This window comes from Entamoeba dispar, genomic scaffold (assembly GCF_000209125.1).
Source record: "Entamoeba dispar SAW760 scf_1105229461917 genomic scaffold, whole genome shotgun sequence".
Lineage (NCBI taxonomy): Eukaryota > Evosea > Mastigamoebida > Endamoebidae > Entamoeba > Entamoeba dispar.
Window position 1 is genome coordinate 29,611 of NW_001854932.1, and position 18,470 is coordinate 48,080.

Genomic DNA, 18,470 nt, shown 5'->3' on the forward strand with positions numbered 1-18,470 from the left:
AATTTTGATTCAAATAATTTCATCCGTTCTTTGACACTTAAAACTGAATTGGGTGGTGTAGATATTGATTTTTGATGTTTTTCTATTAACTCATCTTGAGCTGCAGTCTCAAATTTTATTTTAGCTTTAGAAACAGATAAACGTTCAGATTCATCTTGTGTTTCAGTGTTTTGAATTAACTTTTCTTGTTCAGTTATTTCTTTCGATTGTTTTATGTGTTGACCATTTAACTGATCAACCTTTTTTGAATATTGTCCTTGTTTTTCTTCCTTTTTACTTAAGTTATTATTTATTTGTTCTTTTTGAATAACCTTTTCATTAATTGTTTCTTGACATGATAATAGGTCTTGTTTATTAGTGTTGTTTTCTGTTTGAAATTCTTTATTTATTCCCTTTTGGTCTACACTTTTTATTTGATTGTTATTTTCTATAATACTTTCAGTAGTATTTTGATTAATAAACTCGTTATTTTCTTCTTGAATATCTGATTTTTCAGTGATTTCTACTTGAATATCATTTTGAGTATTTTGAGTAGTAATTTTTGATGTATAGTCCATTTCAGAATTATTACTTAATTCTTTTTCTTTACTGAAATCATCTACATACAATTGATTATGACAAATATCTGGACCAATAGAATTAGTTTTAGTTAATTCGTCTTGTCGTTCATGTTTTGGTGAAGGTATTATAGGAGTTTCAGGAACAGTATTTGGTGATAAACTAAAAATGATATCTTCAGAAGAAAGGTCACTATGACTTTTGTTTGGAGTAGTAGAAACTATAGGACTTGTTAATATAACTGGAGTGGCATTTGATTTAAGACTGTCAATGTGATGAGCATCAAAAGGTTCATAATAAGAATTATCATCATATGAAGTAGTAAAATTTTTCTTATGTAATGGAGAGTCAAGAACTCCAACACTTCCAACAACTTGTTTGTCTTTCTTTTTCGCTAAAGTAGAACGTGTTCCGATAATAAATTTTTCTTCTCTTTTAGTTGTAGGTTTCTTTATCATAATTATATTTTCATGAGAGGATGAATTAATAGCTGGTCTAAAGACAGGTTGAGTACACATTATAGTGGGTTTTCTTTGTATTGTATTTCTTCTAGTAAGAGCATCTACAGGATTTAATTGTAATAATTCTTTATTTTGTATACATTCATTTTCAGTCATTTTAATTACTGATTGAATTGCTACAGTAAATGTAGTTAAAGAATATCCAACTTGAGTTAAGAAATCTTCATCAGTTAAGAAACATTCTAATAATATAGAAATAGCGAATGGATGTCTCATTGTAGAATTTAATAAAGAAAATGTTAATAAAGATAATAAATCATCACTATCAAAATCTTTTGGTAAAACATTATCATGCATATCTTTTACATCATCAATAATAGCTGTTTGTGAATTAACTAATTCAATTCTCATATCATCAATTGTAGGTGAAGTTTCTAATTTATTTAAAACATTGATAGTTCTTCCAAACATACTAGGATCACTTGGATATGAAGTAGGATAAATTTTAGGATTAATTTTTAATACTTCTCTTAAATCACTTCTAATATATTTTTTCATTTGTAATTCAAATCTAAAATCATTGTCTTTAGTTGTTCTACAAACAAATTCAAAAGAAGCAGGAAATATTCTTTTAACAACAATTTGTGATAATGGTTGAAATAATTCACTTTGACATTTTTTTAATTCTTTATAATATTTACATAAAGCAAACAATATTTCTGCTGAAGCTAATGTAGCTACTTCTGTAATAGTATTTTTGATTTGTTCATTACTTAAATGTTTTGGTTGCTTTGGAAATATATTTTCATATGTCATATAAATTCCATCTATTTGGTGTTTCATTGGATGCTCTATATGTTTTGTTATTTCATTATACAAATACTCTATTCCATTAACATAATCCCCGTCATGAATCATTGGCTTAATACAGTGTTTAATTAAATCTTCATCAAACAATTTTATTTCTTTTTCTGACATAACTAAAAGTATTTTTTTAGTTCACAACGCTTTTTGGATTAAAAAATTAAAATTTAAAAATTTCTTAAAATACTTTCTTTTTTGGATATTCTTTTATTTTCTTTTTTATTAACCCTTTTTTTATCAACCATAATTTTTTTAAATTAATTATATAATCACTTAATTATTATAATTATTCCATTATTATAGAAATGATGAAATTGTACTCAGCTCACTCTGAAAATAAAATGAAGAATGGGTTTCTAAATGATTTCTGATTATTTATTATTAAAGTTTTTAAATAATTATTTCAAATTAAAAATTCATCTCATTGGTTCTAAATCAACAAAATAATAACGTTGTAATTATTGTTTTTTCTAAAATTAAAAAGACACGTCATCAACAAATAATGTCTTTCTGTTCCCACGTTTTTTGATTTTAAGAGAAAAAACATTATTTTTAGTGTATTGGTCTAAAATTCAAAAGAAATAGTCAATTAATTTTTTCGCAAGTTGTAATTTATGGATGTACAAGTTTTTAATTTAAATTTTTTTTGATTATAACGTAACAAAACTTAATACAACAATCTATATAATAATAAAATACCTATATTATAGAATATAAATTTCATATCCTCAAATACAAAACAAAGAATTTGAAAATTAATTTAACTGTCATTTATCTTTTTTTTAAAAAAAAAAAGTGAAAAAGAATTAATCAAAAGGGAAAGTTACATAATAATGGATTTAGAAATAGTGAGAACTTCTACAATGATTAAAATAGAACGATCCTTTGTACTGCTGTCTAACTCTCAACTTTCAGTAAAAAACTAAGAAATGATAAAATTCTTCAGAATGAAATCATCAAAACCAACAAATGGTAATGAAAACAACCCTGCTTATTTCATAAATATAAGAAATTATAAAGTTTATGAACAATCAATATTCTTAGCATTATTAAATCAATACTTTGATATAACTCTAAGATTGCCGATAAAACAAGCAAAAGTATTTGAACAAATACTAGTTGTTGATTCAATATCAAGAGAAGAAGATTATATTGATGTAGTTTGTTTTATAGACAAAAGATGTTCTGAAAGATACAATTTTGATTTAACCCATGGAATAGCGAAAAAAACTTGTCAACGGCGGTTTGAAACAAATAAACTAACTGAGTCACTTCATTTTCTTTCAGATATCATAACAGAATTTGGTTATGTTCTTGAGAGAAGAAATACAAAAGGAAAAAAAGGGACTTTAAAATGTGATTTGATTGATAAGATATTCCTAAACAATAAACTCCTTTTTAATAAGGATGACATTATTAAAAAAGGAAAAATTATTAATCAATATCTTTGTGAGTTATTTGTTTCTAGTAGGATCACTGTGAAAAAGAATGATCTCTTTTTATCAAGTTTTGTATAAATTTATTTTATCTTATCATCTCTTTTTCTTTTAACTCTCTTTTTTTTATATTAAACTACTTTATATATTCCTATATATTATCTTTAAAGTTATAAAATGTTTGATCAATTTTACTGTATTTGAAATCAAATAGAAACTATGTTATTATACTTAAAATATTTATTCTTTCAAGTGTTTTTAAATTAATACAAATGGAAAAAATTAGAAATAATTAATTAAACAATCATTTTAATAAAACTTACTATTAAAATTAAATTAGAAACTGGAAATAATGGAAAGGGAACTTATAAAATAAAACCGAACCAAAAAGTTAAGAAAGAAGAACCCTACGAATTCATGTCTGAAGAAAATTGCCTTCCTAAAACATCTATAAATAAGCTTATTAAAGAAAATTTATCTAATTCTATTCGTGTCTCAGCTGATTTTAGAGATGTTGTTGCTGATTGTGGTGTTGAATTTATTCATATCATTGCTGCTCAAGCAAAAGATGTAGCAGCTAATACAAATAGAAAAACATTAAGTACAGATCATGTACTAACTGCTCTTTCTGATCTTGGACTTGGAGATTATAATGATGAATTAAGAGAACTTGTAGATTCTCAATTAAAAGAAGTTAGTAAAAAGCCTCAAGAACCTGAAATGTCTCAAGAAGAAAAAATAAGAAAACAAAAAGAATATGAAATGAATGCAAGTAAAAAAATAGAAGAACAGTATGGAAAAGAAGCCTTTCAGGCTTTAATGTCATCACTTGATCGATCATGTGGAAATGATTCAAGCAATATAACTAATATTGATGGTTTAAATTAAACTATTATTATACAACTATTAATTTATTATTCTTTTTTTTTTTTTATTAAAAGATAAAATCTCTTATTTTTTTTAATATTCATGTCTCTTATTCCTCAAATCCAACAAAAATTAAATTTACTTGCTCTTAAAGATTCTTTTATTTCAGACTGTCTTCAAGAAGTTCAACAAAATCATTCTGAATTACTTGGGGATATTAACTCTATAATAGAGCACATTTATAATATATTTTTATATAATGACATTCGCTTAACCTCTAATCCTGTTTTAAGTTCTTATTCATTTGATATAAAAGAAGATATTTTGGAACATGCTATTTTACAGTGTGATGAATATAGCGATATTGGTAACACTGTAGATGACCAATTTAATGAAACAAAGAATAGGATGATGAAACTGTCTTTAACAGATGGTACTACATCAATTTATGGTTTTGAATCAAATCATATTGATAGTATTTGTATGAGAATGAAACCTGGATTTAAGGTGGCTTTAAGGCAAGTAAAAGTAAGAAGGGGTGTATTATATTTGAATAATTCAAATATTCAAGTATTAGGAGGTGATGTAGAAGAATTAGTACGTTTTGAGGAAGAGAAACGTTCTGAGTTAGAAAGAAAGTATCGCCCTTCATACATTCCATTGACCGTTCGTCGTACTGCCCAAGTCCCTCTTGGTGCAGTAGATGTTTCAGAAGAAGAGAGTGATGACAGTTAAATGTACTTTAAACCATAAATTCATTAATTTTAAATTAAATAATTATAATACTTTATTTGCATAAATCTTTCCAATTAAGTGCATTTGGTACAGTATCAGGGCTTACCTGATTTATTGGATTTCTAATTGGTGAAACTCTTTTTATTGAATTAATACTTGTCTGTAATGCTAGTAATTGTGGATTAATTAATGGTGGTTGAGTTGGTTGTAATGTAAATTGATCAACTGGAGATTGGGTTACTGGCTTTGAATCTGTAATTGTGTTTATAGATTGTTGGGTGTGTTCCTTATTTTGTTCGGCAATACTAAATTTAAAATCAGTATTAACTTGAATTGGTGGTGGTACTTCTTTTTTTGTTTTCAATATTTTATCTAAAAATCCAAGTGGTGTGGTATTGCTAATTGGATAGAATGAGCTGTTACTCTCTGTACTAACTTCTCTATTTGGTACTTCAATTGATAATGGGATATCTTGTGGATCCATCACATCAAATTTAATTATTGGTTTAACCATTGGTGATACAACTTCTATTTTATTCATTGCATTTTGACTACGAATAAGATTAAGGTTATGTCTCTTTGTAGTTATTTTATTTTGATTAGATTGTTGTTCTTCCATTGTTAACTGTTTTACTCTTACAGCAGAAGAAACAGGACTTTTTTCCATTATAGGTTTATAACCAACTGTGGGAGATGCTTTTGGAACAATAACTGGTTTATGTGTAATCTTCTTTCCTCTTGATCTCAAAAGAGAATTTGGAGATAGTGTTGGTGTTTTAAGAAGATTTGGAGATTGAACTGGAGATAGTTTAGGTGATACTTGTCTTGATGATTTTTGCATTTCTTTAGTACTAAGAGGAGAAACTAACGGTGATATATCGGAGGTATTTTGCCCAATATTTAATTCAAGGTTTTGAGTTGTTTTATCAACTTGACTTGTTTCTTCTTCTAAATCAATCAATTTAGGTCCACTATTTTCTTCAGACATACGTTTAGATGGAATAATTTCTTCCAATGGTTTATTTTCTATATTAATTGGCATGTTTATATTATGGTCATTAAATTGGATAGGACCTTTTCCTCTTTGAAGTGTTAAACTAAATTTTCTTGGTCTCTCTTTATTTTGAGCATTTGGTTCTGAAATTTCTAAATCAATACCATTTTCTTTTATTTCATCCAACGTTTTACCTGAGTCTAATCGTTGATCTTTATCAATTCCACTAATATGTAAAATAATATCTTCATTATTTTCAGCGATACTAATTGGTTGGTCATGTCCAACAATAGTAATTCGTTCATCTCTTACTTTTCTTTTTCCACCCCCAGTTATCATTTGTTCTTTTTCTTTAATATATTTTCCATTAAATCTAATATATTGATTAAATATTTCATCGTTATTTTCAATAACTGTAAAAATATCTTCTCCAATACAATTATAGATTTTAGCAAGTAAAAAACCAACTATATCTTCGAAATTTTTTGTATTGGCTTCTCTATATATGACACAAAACATAGTTTTCATCATATTTTCATTTAAATCCCTATTTTCAATAAATGTTTCAAATAAATCATTAAAAACTCTAAGACAAACAATTTTTGTTGCCAATGGAGATGTTACAATAGCCTGCCATAACATTTCAATAATTCTTTTATTATCATATACTCGAACAAAATATTTCATTAATAATGAAACTTCAGTAGAAATATATTGTGCAGATTTTAATATACATTCTATAAATGTATGAGTACGTACTCCTTCAAGAATTTTTTTATTTTTTAATAATTTTTTAATCCAATCTTGTACAATCTTAGTTAGTTCTGGAATTAAGGTATAGTCTCCTTTCATTATTAAAACTACTCCCCATGTCATTAAAAATTCTTCAAATATTGGTTTTCCAAAATCTAAAACTTCAACTGCTTTTAGACATAAATCAACATCTCTTGGTGATAGAGATACTAACCTTTGTAGATAATCTTGTGGTAACATTTCTGCACCAAGTCGTAATAAATCCTTAATATAAGTTTCTGGTATTTTATATAATAGTGTTAATTCTGGTGGAATCATTGTTTGTGATCTAATGATCATTGGTTGTTTTTGAGTGTCTTCAACAATCATACTAATTGTAGCACATCTATTTAACACTGTGACTACTGCAGAACCAGTTCTTGGAAGATTTTGTTTTCCTAAATTAATATTTGGATATTCTTCTATTTTAGTATTTTCATTGTTTTCTTGAGCTAAAATTAATGATTTCCTAATAGGTAATATAGGGACTTCTTCCATTTTTGTATATGTGTGTTGATTATTAACATCTTTAATTTGCTCTTCTTCCATTTTTGTTTCTTTTGGAATGACCTCAGAATCTCTTGAAACTGTAATTAAATGAGTTAGTTTCTTAACAACAGGTTTAGGTTCGGTAATGTTAGGTTCTATTATTGTTGGATGTTGACTAACATTATATCTTCTAATAATTTCTCTGCACGCTTGTTGTTCATTAATCATTAATTTATTCATTCTACTTTTAATAATATCTACTCCCATACTTTCAACACATTTTTCAATAGCATACTCAACATCTTTTCTTAACTCAATGTTTTTATCACAAATTTGTTTTAATAATGTTGGTACTAATGGTTTCATTATTCCAATTTCTTTTAAATTCATAGGTTCAATTATTTTTAGTATAACTTCTATTGCACTTTTTCGAATAATAGGATTATTATTTGGTTGCATTGCATAATTTAATTGATTTATTAGCGCATTCATCCCAACTTCTTTTCCTAGAGTTTGCATTACTTCAATAGAACACTCTCGAACACTCTTATTAGTATCTCCCATTTGTTGTATAACATTAGACATAATACTAGGAATATATCTTTCAAATCCAGTTTTGATATTCTTAATAATTTGTATCAAAGTTTTTAATGCAATTGATGCCAATCCCCTTTTGGGGTCTCCAATTTTATTTTTTAGTTCATTAATTAAATTATCACATTCTATCTGATTTATTGTACTACTTTCTAAATATTTTGTTATTTCAATCAAACTTTGTGTTTGTACTTTCCAATCTCCATTTTTTAATGCTTTGAATAAATCAAAATAACTTTTTTTTAGAGTTTTCCTTACTTCTTTTTTTGGTTGTGTTTTAGCACTTCTTAATACTGGTTTTGTATTAACTTTTAGCACTGGTAATTTTGTTGTACTATAACTTTTGATTCCTTTCTTCTTTGGTGATCTTTCTAGACTCATTTTTCTTGATCTGGTTGTAAATTGTTTAATTGAATTATTATCATTATTAATAACTTCTTTAATTGGAATAGGTGAAAGTATTTTTTGTGGTATTTCACTAATTTGTGATATTGAAGACTGTGCAACTGAGTTTGTATTTACAGTATTTGGAGCAACTGACATGTATGATTCCCCATTTACTTTAGCTTGAACTATTCTTAATCGATCTTTGGAAACACCTTCAAGATATTTTAAAATTTCGTCACCATTAATTTTAATAAATGAGACAATTGCTTCTGTTGCAGCATCTCTAGTTTCTTTTTTTTGGTCTTCTAATGGTGAACAAAATAGTTTTGCCCATATCTTAATTTGTTGTGTTGGTTTATTAAACTTTTCGATGGCCCTTCTTGCAAAATTCATAACATTTAAATTACTGATAGAATTCCCTTCAACCTCAATCAATAATGAAACCAAATCATCATTGTTCTTATTAATTGAAAGCAGAGTCTCTATAGCACAATTCACTAATATTTTATTACTTTCTTTTAATCTTTTGACAATTTGTGATAAATATTGTGTAACATTTCCACCTTTTTTATCAATAGAAATAATACACCTCATTGTTGCAGATACAACGCTGATATTATTATCATCCAAAGCCTTCTTTAATGTTTCCCAAAATATTCCAGAGGTTGGAAATATAACTTTTGGTGCTTCAAGTTCCTCATTAATTTTTTCAATGACTTCTTTTTTTTCTTTCCATTTTCCATTATCAATTATATTAGCAAATTCTTTTGGGATTTTTTTTTCAAGAACATTTTTTTCAACATTATTAATTTTTTCAGGAAGACTTTTTTCAACAATTTTTTCAACAACTTTTTGAACTGGACTAATGACTTTTTGTTCTTTCTTACACCTCATATTTCTTACTGGATCAATTTTGTGTAATGGATTGTTTTGAAGATAACTTTCATAATCTTTCTTTTGTGCTGGTGGAATGGTATTAATAAATTCTTGTAATAAAGATTCTTCAAAATTAGAATTTAAGCAATGTAATATCCTTAATGAACTTTGACGTGCGTCTTTGTCTTTATGAACTATCCATTCTTTAAGTCCTTCAAGAATATTTTTTAAGGAAAATACTTGAGGACTAAATAAAATAAGAATTTGTTCTATTTCTTTAATTGCCTCTACTACTAGTTTAAAATTCTTATGTTTAGTGAGATCAATCAATGCATTGAGTACTTCTTCTGTTAACCCAATTTCAATAAATAAACAAAAAAGTTCCAATGTCCGTTCTTTTGTTTTAGATCTTCCTACAAGTCCTTTTTCTCCAATGACTAAACACACTTTGTTTCCAACTTCAATTGATAAGGGATTAGAATTATCATTAATACTAAAATAACTGATCATTGTTTCAAGTGCACTCTCAAAAGCAATTGCATTATTGTCGTTTGCCATTCCTTCAAAGTAACTAATATATTCTATGTATTTCGTGTCTTTTGTTTGAATTAATTGATCTAATTCTTTATATCCCTTTACCCTGATCTTCCATCGTTTATCCACCAACTTGTCTTTCAACTCAATTGGTTCTTCAACAATTTCACTTGTCATTTATCTTGTTTTTCAGATTTTTTTCTTAAAATTGTCGGTTTCTCTTTTCATTTTCCAGACCAGAAGAAAAACATTTTTCTTTCTATTTGTTCATGTTTCTATCCCAACGTTTTATTTCCATATTCTTCAATACTTGAAAACCTTTTGTGTGATAGAAAACACTAAGCACTATGAACACTTTTATTATCCAAGTATACAATAATCAAGGGAATTTTCACTTTTATAGGTGAACATAGAAATTAAATAGAAATTAAATTTATTATAACTAATAAGTTTTTTTATTTAATAAAACTGAAAATACTCTTTGTTTTTCTTTTTAACATATATAAATAATAAGACCCATTCACAAGAGTTTGTTTTATTAAGAGGTATTACCTTAAATATTTTTCTCTACTAAGTTTATTTAATGGTCTTTTCATTTTAAATAAATTATGACTATAAAAATACCTATGGCTTATAATCTTTTTGAATAATGATATGACTTATGGCGATTTTTTAAATAAGTTAATGGTTAAATAATTATTTGTCAAACAAACCTTGATTGAATTTAACTCATTGGCACAAAAGTTTACCATAACTTTCAAACAAAAATTACAAGGTTATTTTCTGTTATTCTTTGAGAAATAACAGAGTCAATAAGAGTAATAAAATGACAATTATTAAATGTGAAGAAAGGTTCATTATTTAGTTTTTGAAAAGAAAATAATGAAAGGAAAATGAGAAAAAGATTGAACAAACAAATTTGTTTTTAATAAAAAAAAGAACTAAAAAACTAAAATGCAACAAACTTGTTGTAGAAGCGAATCAAGTGACACATTAGATTTATTTCACTTAACAGAATGGACAACAAAACTTAATGAAATATACAATAATACTATAAATATTCCATCAGAACAACAAGACCAGAAAATAGAAATTGAGAAAATAGTAAATTTAGTATGTATTGATGGAGTATTACATATCCCATATGGAATTATTAAGTCAGGAATTATTTCAGAAGCACAACCAAATGATAATATTTATATTTGTGGAACAATTAAAACATTAACAAGTATTATTAATACAATTGTGATGAATAAACATATTACTTTAAATGGATGTAGTGTTTATGATATTAATGAAATGATTTATGGAATAATGGCAATGGGAATTAATAATAATGAATTTATTAATGAATTTGGAAAATGGTTAATTGACCATAAATCAGAACGATTAGATGATATTGCAGAAACTTATCTAATCAATTCATTACTTTCTCATAATAAAGAAATTGCATATCAACTGAGAGATCAATTAGGATTAGCAGAAAATACACAAAAAGTATTTTCATCAATGGTATTAGAAGAAGGAATAAGTGATATTTCATGTTCACAAGAAAGTATGGGAGTTATTATTGGATTTGTTATTGAAAATATAATAAGAGAAGGAGGAGAATGGTATAGCGAATTACAAAAATTACTAAATAAATCCATAACAAATAGGGAATATATTCAACCATTAATTATTGGGTGTTGGAGATTATGTAATGAAGATAAATGTCAAAAAGAATTTATTGAAAGTGGGTGTTTGAAAGAAGTAATTGAAATAATAAAAAGTAGTACAAAAGAAGATATTATATTAATTTTTATTGAAATAACGATATTACTAATGCAAAATGAAAGTAATTTTAAATCACTTGAAAAATTTGAAGTTATTAAAATTTTAATTGAAATTATTAAAAAGAACCTTTCACTTAAATTAATGGAAATGAGTGGGTTAAGGGCATTATCATTATATTGTGGGTTTGAAGAGAATAATAATAAAATGATAGATAATCAATGGATTGAAGTTATTAAAAATGTTATGGAATTATATTTATCTGATGAAGGAATTCAAAGTATTGGATTAAATATTTTTATTAAAATATTATCAACAAAAAGATGTATTTCAAGGTTTATAGAAATTGGGGTTATAGATAATGTAATTCAAATATTCCAAATTTATAAAGATAGTCCAGGAATTCTTTTATTATGTTTTCAAGTTTATAAAGAAATAGTTAAGAACATTAAAGATACAAAAATATTAAATATATTTCCATTAATTATTCAAATAAGTCATTCTTTTGAGAACGATATATCAATCATTAGTGGATGTATGTTTATTTTTAGTTATATCTTTAGTTTATCCAATACAATAAATTTTAAAACAGATGATAATATTAAATGGATTTTTGAATTGGCTATGAAATTTATAGAATTAGAAGATATTCAAAATGCAGTAATTCAAATTGTTTTTAGTTTAATTAATGATAAACAAATTAATATTTGTAAACTAAATAATTGCATCATAATTGTATCTTTTCTTGTTCTTCAATCAACTACAATAGATCAAAGTATTAAAATTATGAAAATTATTCATTATTTTTTATCAAATGGAGTTTCAAATGAACTTCTTGGTCAAGATATTTTTAATATAATTACAGAAAGGATGAAAAAAAGTGATAATGAAGAAGTTATAGTGCATAGTATTCAGTGCTTAGAAGACGGTATAAATGAAGACTTTAGTATGAATGAAAAACAAATAAAAAAATATGAAAATTGGGTTAATATATGTGTTAATAAATGTCATACATTTAATACACCTAAAATAAATAAAAAATGTTTAAGTCTTATTAAGAAATATATTGAGGGTTATCGTTCTATTGATAAATTAGAAGATCAAGAATGGAGAGACATTATTTTTAATAATATCTCTCAAAATCAAGAAAATATTGAAATTATTAAAGATGCACTAACACTAAGAGTTATTGCAAATCAAATACAACCATTCTTTTCATATAATGAAGTAATTCAAATTATTCAAATTCTTGAAACAGTTATTCAAAAAATAAGTAACAAAGAATTTGATCAACTTGTTCTTCAAATTTGTATTTTATTTTTATGTCCTTTTAATCAAAACGTTATTCAAATCTCACAGTTATTGAAAAAAAGTATATTATATAAAAGAATTATTCAACAAATACCTTCTATATCAAATCAATTAAATGTATCTGTTTTACAGGTATTAATGACATCATTACTTCTTTCAAATTCATATTCTATTTATTCATTTATTTCTTTAAATGTATGGGAAGTCGTTTCTTCTTTATCTAATGACCCAGAAATATCTCAATTATTAAATACAACAACTTCAATGAATTCATTCTGTAATTTAATTAAACAATTACCTAATTCACAAACTAATTGCATTGGGTTTTATGCAATAATGAGTGTTACCACATTATCAAGTCAAGACCAACAACTAATGATTCAGTATGCAATTCAACTCTTATCAACACCATCAACATCAATCAGTGAAAGAAGAAATGCGATATTATTGTTTGCACTACTCAATAACGATTCAATTAAAAGAGAAGAAAGTTTAATTAAGAAATCATTAACCTCAATTATTAATGTATTAAGTGAACCTCATTGTCCAACTGATTATGTCTGTGTAGGGGTATGTGCTTTGTTTAATTTAGCAATCATACCAAGTATTAGAACATTAATTAATACTCCAAACACTAAAACAATACTTAATAATCTAATAGAAGAGAATGAAGACTGTAAAGAAATCATAACTAAAATCTTAAAAAGGGTCAATGAAGAAGGAAACCACAAAGGATTCTCATCACAAATTGATATTTAGAGTAGTTTTTTTTGTTTATTATTTAATAATCAACTAAAATAAATTATCATAGTATTTTTAAATAGTTATGAGATATTTGCCAATAAAATTTGTCGATTTAAAAACATCAAGTAATTTCATATGTAAATTAAAGAGTCAACTTGAAAACTATATTCAATAAAATAAAACAAAAATAATTTAATAACTATCTTTTAGAAATACTTATTTAATCGAAATTTCAGTAAATAAATATATTAATCAAAATTAATTGTATCTAAAGTTTATTATATATATGACCATATTTATTCCAGTATTTATTAGGATACTTTTTTATTTAAATAATTCATTTCTAAGCTAATTCTTTCATTTTTAATTATATTTTTGCTATTTATTTTAAAATTAGATTAAATTTACATTGCATCATTCTTAAATGAAATTAAACACACAAAAATATCTAAAGAAAGAGTAAATAAAATGAAAAAATAAAATAAATTAATATCAATAAATTCAAGTATTATTATAATTAATGAAATGATTGAATTATTATTTATGTTAGTTCATTTATTAATCGAATACCATTGTTAGTAAAAAGGGCACATTGATGAATATTTTTCAAGTTATATTGAAAATAACAAGAGATATAGATTGAAAAACAAGTACCATCAATAATTAAATAGTTTTAAAATACCATAATTAATACCCGTATACAACATAATACGTTGAGAATATATATTGACATAAAAAGTAATAAATCAAAACAAAAAAAAAAACATATTTAATTAGAGAATTGAGGTATAATAAATAGTTTAATTTAATGTTATTATTATTGAACATTATAATAAATCATAACAATTAAAAACAAAGAGTATTTGTATATTAAATTGATTAGTAAGTCTAAATGATGAAACGAACAACAAATAAAAATAAAAGAAGTTAATTAAGTATTAAAGTTTTATTATCCATTATTCATTGCTCACTATTGACTATTCTCATTATGTTTTACGAATATTTATTCATCAACTATTCGCCTATTATTCAGATTTTCATTTTGTTGAAAAGTGTGAATTTCTATCTTTATTATTTTATTTGTGTTGAACTACTGTCTTTTCAAAGTTCCTCAACTTTGTTATTCCTAATTTAACTAACTATCCTACACTCATTTAATTTTAATGTGTATTAAAAACTCCTCACTCTTTACTTTCTTATTTATGCTGACTATATCATTACCACAGCATTATTATGCTTAATTTTATTTAGCAACACCATCAACAAGTAGGTCAATTTTCATTGATAATACCAATACACTTAATTCCATCAACCTATATCAAATATATTTGCACGTTGATAAATAAATAATGCCGCCCATTCTTTTATTATCAATGATATTCCATTATTGTAAATAATAATCACTGCTATTTTTGTAGTTTGAGTAACACGTTTTCTAACAAACGTAACATTGTAACTCGAAGATAACTGGAGGTTCGAAGTTTGTATTTATTTTGATGGTTGTTTGGTGTCTCTGATATATTACATCAAATCTAAAAGAATTGAATGAATAGATAACATAATATCTCAAATTGAATGTATAATAAAATCAATACAAATAAATCATAAAAAAATAAACAAAAAATAACAAACAAAACAATGAATATCCATTAATAATTCAACAATCAGAAAAGAATAAATAAATTATGATAATATTATAATTATTGTAAAATAAACTTTCAACAATTGAGTTTGGTGTTATTCAAACTTTGAAAAAGCAATTAATTAAGAGGGGAGTTTGAACTCATAATTTCTAAATTAAATTAAAATGGAAAAAGTGATAAATAACCAAATAATTAAAGAAACACTAGAAACACTTCTAATTGTCCAACAATCAATTGATGATACTACTAAACAGTATCAAGAATATTTAGGAAGTATTAAAAATGAAGAACTTAAAATAAGGCCACATGAAACATATGAACAAGCTATTAAAAGGGGAGAAGGGATAATTGGTAAGATGGCTGAAACAGAAAAAAGAAGAAAACTAGTAATTGAAAAAAGCCATGAAACAATTAATAAAATAGAAACAATGAAGAATAAAATGGTAAAGATAATAGAGGCATGTAGAGGTGATGAAGAAAGAGTAAACAAACCACGAAATGAACTAATAGATAAAATCATTCAAATGGAAGAAATGAAAAAGAAAAACAAAATATTAAGATTTCCAGAAAAAGCAAGGAAAGCTGAAGAAACGTTTAATCTTAAAAAAGTGTATTGGAAAACACAATACAGTGATTATGAGGATAGAAAAAGAATGAAAGAACAAGAGGAAGAAAAACAAAGAAAAGAACAACAAGAGGAAGAAATCAAAAAGAAAAAAATAAAAGAAGAAGAAGAAAAAAAACAAAGAAAAGAACAACTGGACAATGAAAAAAAAAGGTTAAGAAGTATGGTAATGATGAACCACACTGAACAAATAGAAAAATGGACAAACAGAGAAATAGGAAATATACTATTTGATTCAGAAGTTGATGACTGGAAGGAAGATACATCATTGTTTGGAAAAAGAATAATAAATAAAGAACACATAATAATTATTATTGAAGATACAAATGGAAATAAATTTGGAGGATATGTTAATAAGAAAATTGATAAAGTTGGTGATTATATAAATGATCCAAAATCATTTTTATTTTCATTAGAATCCAAATGGGAGAGTAAAAGGAATGATGAGGTTTGATATTAACGAACCACAATATGCATTTATTTTGAATAGCCAAACACACGACAGACTATTCTCTTTTGGGTTTGGATATGACATATGTGTTTATAAAGAAAACAATAAAACTTATTCAAAGTGTGTGCAACAGTCCTTTAATTATGCACTAAAAAGCTATCACCCCTTTAACAGTGGGTATGGAATGGTTGAAAATCCGTTTTGTGGAAAATCATTTTGGACAGGAAAAACTTACTTCACACCAAAGAGATTTATTGTTGTTTTGATGAAATGATTTTTATTTTTTAAATTGTATTTTTCTTTAATATCTATATTTGAAACGAAAAGAAAAAAAAAAGAATAAAGAGAAAAAAGGGAGAAAAAGAAAGAAGCAATAGAAAAAGAAAAATAAGATAATAACAAAATAAGAAAGAAATGTTTTTTTTGATAAGAAAGAAATAAGAACAAGAGAAAGTTTAAAGGAGAATAAGAAGAAGAAAATAAAACAAGTAAAAAAGATAAAGAATAAGAAAAGATAAAGAGATGAGAGAAATGAAGAAGTTAAAGAAGTGAAAGGAAACAAAAGAAGAAATAAAAGAAAGAAGAAAAGAGTAGATTTAATAAAGAGGTAAAATTGAAAGAAAAGGAATCAATTATGAATTACCTATATTTATGTTTTCATCATCTTGAGAAGTGAGCAAAAACCAGTTTCTTCAACATGTTTTATTTTATATGAAATAAAGTTTTTTTCAAACATGCTCGACTTAAATGGTTCCTCATTTAAGTTGCTGCCTGATTCATAAAGAGGTAAAATTGAAAGAATAAATAAAAAAAAAGAAAAAAGAAAAAAAAAACTAGAAATAAAAGAAATGGGATATAATATAGAAATTCCAAAAGATGAACAAGGGAAATATGATATGAAGAAATTAAGAGAACATTTTATGAAAGGAGGAGGGATAAAAGAGAAATCGATTCATGAAATAAATGAAAGAATTCAAAGGATAGTTAAAGAAGAAAAGAATATAATTGAAATAAATGATAATGGACTTTTATTTGGAGATTATCATGGACAATATTTTGATTTTTTAACACAACTGGAAGATAAATATTGGGAGAAAAAAGAAGCAACAAAAATATATCTTGGAGATTATGTTGATAGAGGACAAATGGGTACAGAAATAATAATAACATTATTTTGTATGAAAATAAATAATCCTAAGAAAATAATAATTTTAAGAGGAAATCATGAAACAAGAATGATGACAGAAAGGATGGGATTTATGAAAGAATGTCAAAAGAAATATAATATTAATATATATTATGAATTTTGTGAAAGTTTTAATTATCTTCCACTTGGAGTAATTATTAAAAGAAAAATAGGGAAATTTTTTTGTTGTCATGGAGGAATTTCACCAGAAATTAATAAAATAGAAGAAATTAATGAAATTAATAGATTTTGTGAACCACCAAGTAAAGGAATAATTTGTGATTTATTATGGTCAGATCCTATTACAGAAGAATTTTTAAATGAACATTTAGATTTTAAAATGTATTATCAATCAATTGATTTTATTCCTAATATAGAAAGAAATTGTTCATATAAATATGGATATAAAGCAATTAATAAATTTCTTCAAGATAATCAATGTATTGCAATTATTAGAGGACATCAATGGGTTAATGATGGTGTTGAAATGCATTATTTTGGAAATAATCAATTAAATTTTCCACTTTGTTTTACAATTTTTGGTGCAACACATTATTCATTTAAAAATAAAGCAGCAGTTATGCTTATTACTGATACAAATATTGATATTAGTAAATATCCAATATCATTAGTTGATAATGATTATAATCCTACTATTGAATATGCTTTAAATTATTCATTAGATATTATAATGGAAAATATTAGTTCATTTATTAAACAATTTATTTATTTAACATTTACTACTGATGATATAGATGATAATTTAAATGATTTAAATGATTTAAATGATACTGATGAAAATAATTTGAATGATGATTTTTGTATTTTTGATTGTCCTGAAAATGATGAATTATCTCATTCTTTTCTTCCACCAATTATATCTTCTCAATTTAATCCTACTCAAAATTTAATAAATCAAAGTTTTAATCAAATTAATCAATCTATTTCATCTCAAATTAATATTAATATTAATGATAATATTAATGATAATATTAATGATAATAAAATATTATTTAGATCATTTAATGGTAATGATATTAATAAATTAACTAACAACATTTTACATTCATCAATTGGTACACAACAACCATCAATTTGTTTGTTTTTCTTTATTTTATTTAAATCATTTTTTTTATTATAAATATTTATC

General features: G+C 24.9%; 6 protein-coding genes across 6 annotated transcripts in view, besides 29 other annotated features; 4 read left to right on the plus strand and 2 right to left on the minus strand.

Annotated features, from left to right (window-relative positions):
- EDI_228920 (uncharacterized protein) overlaps window positions 1-1,997 on the minus strand; it is a gene marked incomplete at both ends in the record, with an annotated part of 2,100 nt that extends 103 nt beyond the window's left edge. The window contains one exon of the mRNA XM_001733414.1: window positions 1-1,997. This exon is cut by the window's left edge and continues 103 nt beyond it. Coding sequence (XP_001733466.1) covers window positions 1-1,997 — 1,997 coding nt within the window.
- Window positions 1,998-2,034: 37 nt separating this feature from the next.
- Window positions 2,035-2,174: a sequence feature (AT_rich).
- Window positions 2,175-2,253: 79 nt separating this feature from the next.
- Window positions 2,254-2,300: a sequence feature (AT_rich).
- Window positions 2,301-2,510: 210 nt separating this feature from the next.
- Window positions 2,511-2,539: a sequence feature (AT_rich).
- A 273-nt stretch (window positions 2,540-2,812) lies between these two features.
- On the plus strand, window positions 2,813-4,207 carry EDI_229030 (TATA-binding protein-associated phosphoprotein, putative; the record flags this gene model as incomplete). Its single annotated transcript, XM_001739063.1, has 2 exons — window positions 2,813-3,389; window positions 3,660-4,207. The coding sequence occupies 2 exons, from the start codon at window positions 2,813-2,815 to the stop codon at window positions 4,205-4,207; spliced, it is 1,125 nt and encodes a 374-aa protein (XP_001739115.1).
- Window positions 3,596-3,658: a sequence feature (AT_rich).
- Window positions 4,048-4,123: a microsatellite.
- Window positions 4,198-4,287: a sequence feature (AT_rich).
- A 1-nt stretch (window position 4,288) lies between these two features.
- On the plus strand, window positions 4,289-4,921 carry EDI_229040 (uncharacterized protein; the record flags this gene model as incomplete). Its single annotated transcript, XM_001739064.1, has 1 exon — window positions 4,289-4,921. One exon carries the CDS (start codon window positions 4,289-4,291, stop codon window positions 4,919-4,921), a length of 633 nt encoding a protein of 210 aa, XP_001739116.1.
- Window positions 4,424-4,447: a sequence feature (AT_rich).
- A 14-nt stretch (window positions 4,922-4,935) lies between the features above and the next one.
- Window positions 4,936-4,979: a sequence feature (AT_rich).
- On the minus strand, window positions 4,974-9,764 carry EDI_229050 (uncharacterized protein; the record flags this gene model as incomplete). The annotated part of the gene is made up of 1 exon (XM_001739065.1): window positions 4,974-9,764. One exon carries the CDS (start codon window positions 9,762-9,764, stop codon window positions 4,974-4,976), a length of 4,791 nt encoding a protein of 1,596 aa, XP_001739117.1.
- Window positions 6,684-6,713: a sequence feature (AT_rich).
- A 236-nt stretch (window positions 9,765-10,000) lies between the features above and the next one.
- Window positions 10,001-10,055: a sequence feature (AT_rich).
- Window positions 10,056-10,541: 486 nt separating this feature from the next.
- Window positions 10,542-13,430, plus strand: EDI_229060 (uncharacterized protein; the record flags this gene model as incomplete). Its single annotated transcript, XM_001739066.1, has 1 exon — window positions 10,542-13,430. The coding sequence occupies one exon, from the start codon at window positions 10,542-10,544 to the stop codon at window positions 13,428-13,430; it is 2,889 nt and encodes a 962-aa protein (XP_001739118.1).
- Window positions 11,455-11,485: a sequence feature (AT_rich).
- Window positions 11,648-11,673: a sequence feature (AT_rich).
- Window positions 12,137-12,171: a sequence feature (AT_rich).
- Window positions 13,431-13,435: 5 nt separating the features above from the next.
- Window positions 13,436-13,494: a sequence feature (AT_rich).
- Window positions 13,495-13,585: 91 nt separating this feature from the next.
- Window positions 13,586-13,703: a sequence feature (AT_rich).
- A 71-nt stretch (window positions 13,704-13,774) lies between these two features.
- Window positions 13,775-13,822: a sequence feature (AT_rich).
- A 15-nt stretch (window positions 13,823-13,837) lies between these two features.
- Window positions 13,838-13,923: a microsatellite.
- Window positions 13,924-14,202: 279 nt separating this feature from the next.
- Window positions 14,203-14,268: a sequence feature (AT_rich).
- A 66-nt stretch (window positions 14,269-14,334) lies between these two features.
- Window positions 14,335-14,949: a repeat region.
- Window position 14,950: 1 nt separating this feature from the next.
- Window positions 14,951-15,099: a microsatellite.
- Window positions 15,100-15,211: 112 nt separating this feature from the next.
- Window positions 15,212-16,258: a repeat region.
- A 149-nt stretch (window positions 16,259-16,407) lies between these two features.
- Window positions 16,408-16,450: a sequence feature (AT_rich).
- Window positions 16,451-16,456: 6 nt separating this feature from the next.
- Window positions 16,457-16,549: a microsatellite.
- Window positions 16,550-16,562: 13 nt separating this feature from the next.
- Window positions 16,563-16,724: a microsatellite.
- A 31-nt stretch (window positions 16,725-16,755) lies between these two features.
- Window positions 16,756-16,915: a repeat region.
- A 14-nt stretch (window positions 16,916-16,929) lies between these two features.
- Window positions 16,930-16,983: a microsatellite.
- EDI_229070 (serine/threonine protein phosphatase 2B catalytic subunit, putative) lies at window positions 16,983-18,461 on the plus strand (the record flags this gene model as incomplete). The annotated part of the gene is made up of 1 exon (XM_001739067.1): window positions 16,983-18,461. One exon carries the CDS (start codon window positions 16,983-16,985, stop codon window positions 18,459-18,461), a length of 1,479 nt encoding a protein of 492 aa, XP_001739119.1.
- Window positions 17,412-17,435: a sequence feature (AT_rich).
- Window positions 18,278-18,364: a microsatellite.
- Window positions 18,429-18,469: a sequence feature (AT_rich).
- Between the last annotated feature and the right edge of the window lies 1 nt (window position 18,470).